The 3,864-nt window shown below is 39.3% G+C and overlaps 1 protein-coding gene across 1 annotated transcript in view; it reads right to left on the reverse strand.

The window, feature by feature from the left end:
* Positions 1–1,092: 1,092 nt before the first annotated feature.
* Positions 1,093–3,864, reverse strand: part of vtcn1 (V-set domain containing T cell activation inhibitor 1) — a 10,016-nt gene continuing 7,244 nt past the window's right edge. The window contains exons 3-8 of the mRNA XM_017469886.3: positions 3,755–3,864; positions 2,975–3,663; positions 2,706–2,770; positions 2,226–2,585; positions 1,871–2,122; positions 1,093–1,559 (exon numbers count right to left, since the gene is read on the reverse strand). The exon at positions 3,755–3,864 is cut by the window's right edge and continues 92 nt beyond it. Of these exons, the coding sequence (XP_017325375.1) occupies positions 1,444–1,559; positions 1,871–2,122; positions 2,226–2,585; positions 2,706–2,770; positions 2,975–3,006 (825 nt within the window). The 5' untranslated portion in view covers positions 3,007–3,663; positions 3,755–3,864 and the 3' untranslated portion in view covers positions 1,093–1,443. The remainder of the gene's footprint in view (positions 1,560–1,870; positions 2,123–2,225; positions 2,586–2,705; positions 2,771–2,974; positions 3,664–3,754) is intronic.

The raw sequence follows: 3,864 nt of genomic DNA on the forward strand, positions 1-3,864 counted from the left end.
TGAGCGCGTACGCATTTATGGGCGGGGCTTACGCTGCGACGCTCTCTGACCGATGAGCAGCAGTGTCGCCATCTACTGAGTCACATCGTTAAAAAAAATAATAAATAAAAGTTTTTATTTTCATTTTATTTTATTGCAATTTCAATATACAAAGGAAACAGTAACTTACAATCAGTCTTCCAAACAATAAACAAGTTGCGACATATAATAATAATAATAATAATAATAATAATAATCAAACATCATCAAAAAAAAATATTATTATTGATTTACATCTACTCTGGCCAGGAAGACTAAAGAGTAGGCATCGTCGTCATCATCATCATCATCATCATCATCATCATCATCATCGTCATCATCGTCATCATCCTCATCATCATCACCATCATCATCATCATCATCATCATCATCCTCATCATCATCACCATCATCATCATCATCATCACCATCATCATCATCATCGTCATCATCGTCATCATCGTCATCATCCTCATCATCATCCTCATCCTCATCATCCTCATCATCATCACCATCATCATCATCATCATCATCATCACCATCATCATCATCATCACCATCATCACCATCATCCTCCTCGTCATCCTCATCATCATCACCATCATCATCATCATCACCATCATCATCATCATCACCATCATCACCATCATCCTCCTCGTCATCCTCATCATCACCATCATCATCGTCATCATCGTCGTCATCATCGTCATCATCCTCATCCTCATCATCATCACCATCATCATCATCATCACCATCATCACCATCATCACCATCATCACCATCATCCTCCTCGTCATCCTCATCATCATCACCATCATCATCATCATCACCATCATCATCATCATCACCATCATCACCATCATCATCATCATCACCATCATCACCATCATCCTCCTCCTCATCCTCATCATCCTCATCATCATCATCATCCTCATCATCCTCATCATCATCATCCTCACCATCATCATCATCACCATCATCATCATCATCCTCATCATCACCATCATCATCCTCACCGTCATCATCACCATCATCATCATCCTCATCATCACCATCATCATCATCATCATCATCATCACCATCACCATCATCGTAGGAATAAGATTAATATTAAGAATAAGAATAAAACACAACTGTATAAATAGACATTACTGGCGTATATTTAAGTTAATCTTACATGTTATTTACAGAAAAAGTTACAGGTGACATTTTGCAGCTGTTTTGCTGTCATTCATGCTTTATTATTCCGAGACCAAAACATAAATGAATTAACGTTAAAGATAAATATCAGAAGATGCATATCTACCCAAACATTCTTGTTGTTGTTTGTTGTTGTTGTTTTTGTTTTTACAAATCAAATCACCTTTATTTTTGTGTGAATCAAATCTCTTCTAATAGCCTATGCCACTTCCACCACATGACCCTTCACCATCCCGACACACAGAAAAGGATGCAGGCTGTGCTGATCACATGTGTACCGACGATGTTTGGTGATGAATTAAATATGAAGTCGGTTACTGTCAAAACTTCATTTCCATTACCTGAAGAGTAAAAACAGCAGAAGGTCAAGATGATAGCTTTACTGCGTTGCGTTTCCCTCCCACGACACCCTCTGTATTACATCTCTCATTCTCTTAACAGTCTGTAATAAATATCATTTATTGATCACAGATGCCGTAGTGAGCATGTGAGTAGAGTAAAGACATGGAGTCGCTGTCATGTGTTGTGCGTGTGTGTAAATAAATGTCTGAGTAAATGTTTTCTGTTCCAGGTTAGTGCGATTGTGTATTTAATGTAGGATTTCTGTATACTTATGCATATTAGTATGTTTTTAAATAAAAAAAATTGCTACCTGTAACTGTTGCCTTAGAGGCAGTGGTGACGAGAGCATTCTGGATGACACAGGTGTAGGTCTCTTCAGTCACCTGGACTTGGAGGTTGCTCGTTACTTGTACAATCCCCAGAGTTACATTGTAAAACTGAGTGCTACTGTTTAACTGTTTTCCATTCTGGTCTGTCCAGGTTACTTCAGGTTTGGGAAGCCATCTCTGAGCGGAGGCTATCAGGCTGTTGTTTGATCTGGTTATATTGGGAGCTGAGAAAGCTGCAAACAACGCGTTGAGTACAGTGACTAACAGCAGCAGTTGTGTTGTGTTGCAGTTAGCTGATCGAAATAATTAAAGACATACTATGTAGAAGTTTCTTACCACCCACTCTGAGATGAATGCTGACTGTACCCGTGACTCCAGAAGTGGTCACACTGCAGCGATACACTCCGGCATCCTCCAGCCTTACTCCCATCAAGAGAAGGGAAGCATTGCCTGTCGGGATAGCATCTGGGAAGAGTTTAACTCTGTTTTTAAACTGCGAGTTCTGCTCCTGTAACTGAGCTGCATTGTTCTGGAATCGATAAACTACCCCAGTAAGACCGTCCTTCTGCCAGGTGATCGACACACCAGAAGAAACATCCTTGCCAGTTTTGGTTTGGAATCTGCAGCCTAGGATCACATCCTGTCCAAGGTTACCCACTATAAAAGGTGTACTAGTCAACACAGAGCCCTGGGATGCTTGGAACCAGACAGAGAAATGTACAGAAAAATACCATTAACAGAAACGCAGGACGCAGAAATCTAGAAAAACAGACCAAGACTGATTGAGTATGAGATTCAATTGAAGTTTAGACTAACCTGCAAATGCAATAACCAAAAGGAGAATTAGAAGTCCAGCCATTACAAATATGAGGACAATCATGCTGCAAGAGATAAATCAGAATATGTCGACACCAAGATGTATATTTATATATAAATATCTCTATTTAAATAAAAAAAAATCTAATTTGTAGTAAAATAAACACTAAAAGTAATAAGTACGTGTTTGTCTAAACGTATATAATAGTTATATAACACAATAGTTCTACAAATATAGCCTACAAAGATATATTCAAACTGTAGTTAACCTCCAAAAGATGATTTGTCCGATCGAAGCCATGCTCAAGTCATCGGATGCGGATTGTACAGGCTGCAGCAGTCATAAGTCGATCAGTGTATTTCCATTCGTGATAGCAGACCTCGTACAGCAGACCTCATACACTAGCGAGTCCACCTGGATCTGTCAGATAACATATTTAATTCCAGCCTGAAGCATAGGAGCAGCACCCTCTGTCAATATTGGCACGTAGAGGCGGGGCCTTGCATACCTGATAAGGCTGAGCTGAAATACCTGAAACCTGATGTAAGCTGTGTGTTTCTCAAATACACACCATTCATTCTGCGTAGTCCATGTGGGTTAAAATAGCTCTACGGGATATTTATATATATTTACACAGACCAAACAGAGAGGAAAAAGAGACTTCCGTTAAGTCATGTATTAGGTAACAGACAGTAGTACAGATGTCAAAGACTTCTCAAAAGGTTAGATGGGTGATATGTGGACGATGTGATATCGGTCGTGATGTAAATATAAGACACGCACAATCAGGGAGCGCAAAACTGAAAAACAAAACGACTGTTAGGAAACACTAAAGGAAAAAAGTAACCTATTATAGATGAAGTACTTTCACGTGGGCAGAGAATGTCCGTGCCAACTGCACGGCCGAAAATACACATGCAGGTGTGGTCTGGGTCATGCTTTTACAGTCTGTTGTGTCTGGAAACAAAGATGAGAACAAGACATTAGTTAATCTTAAATATATATATATATATATAAATAAATAAAAATAAATATTTACTTGCTCCACCTTGGTACCAAACTGTGAGAGTATCATTAAACAAACATCAGCGCCCGTCGTGTCAGTGCTGCTATACAGATATAAGATGGCGAGACACTATCTTACACTGCTTACACGGT

The sequence above is a fragment of the Ictalurus punctatus genome, chromosome 6, assembly GCF_001660625.3.
Source record: "Ictalurus punctatus breed USDA103 chromosome 6, Coco_2.0, whole genome shotgun sequence".
In the NCBI taxonomy this organism is placed as follows: Eukaryota; Metazoa; Chordata; class Actinopteri; order Siluriformes; family Ictaluridae; genus Ictalurus; species Ictalurus punctatus.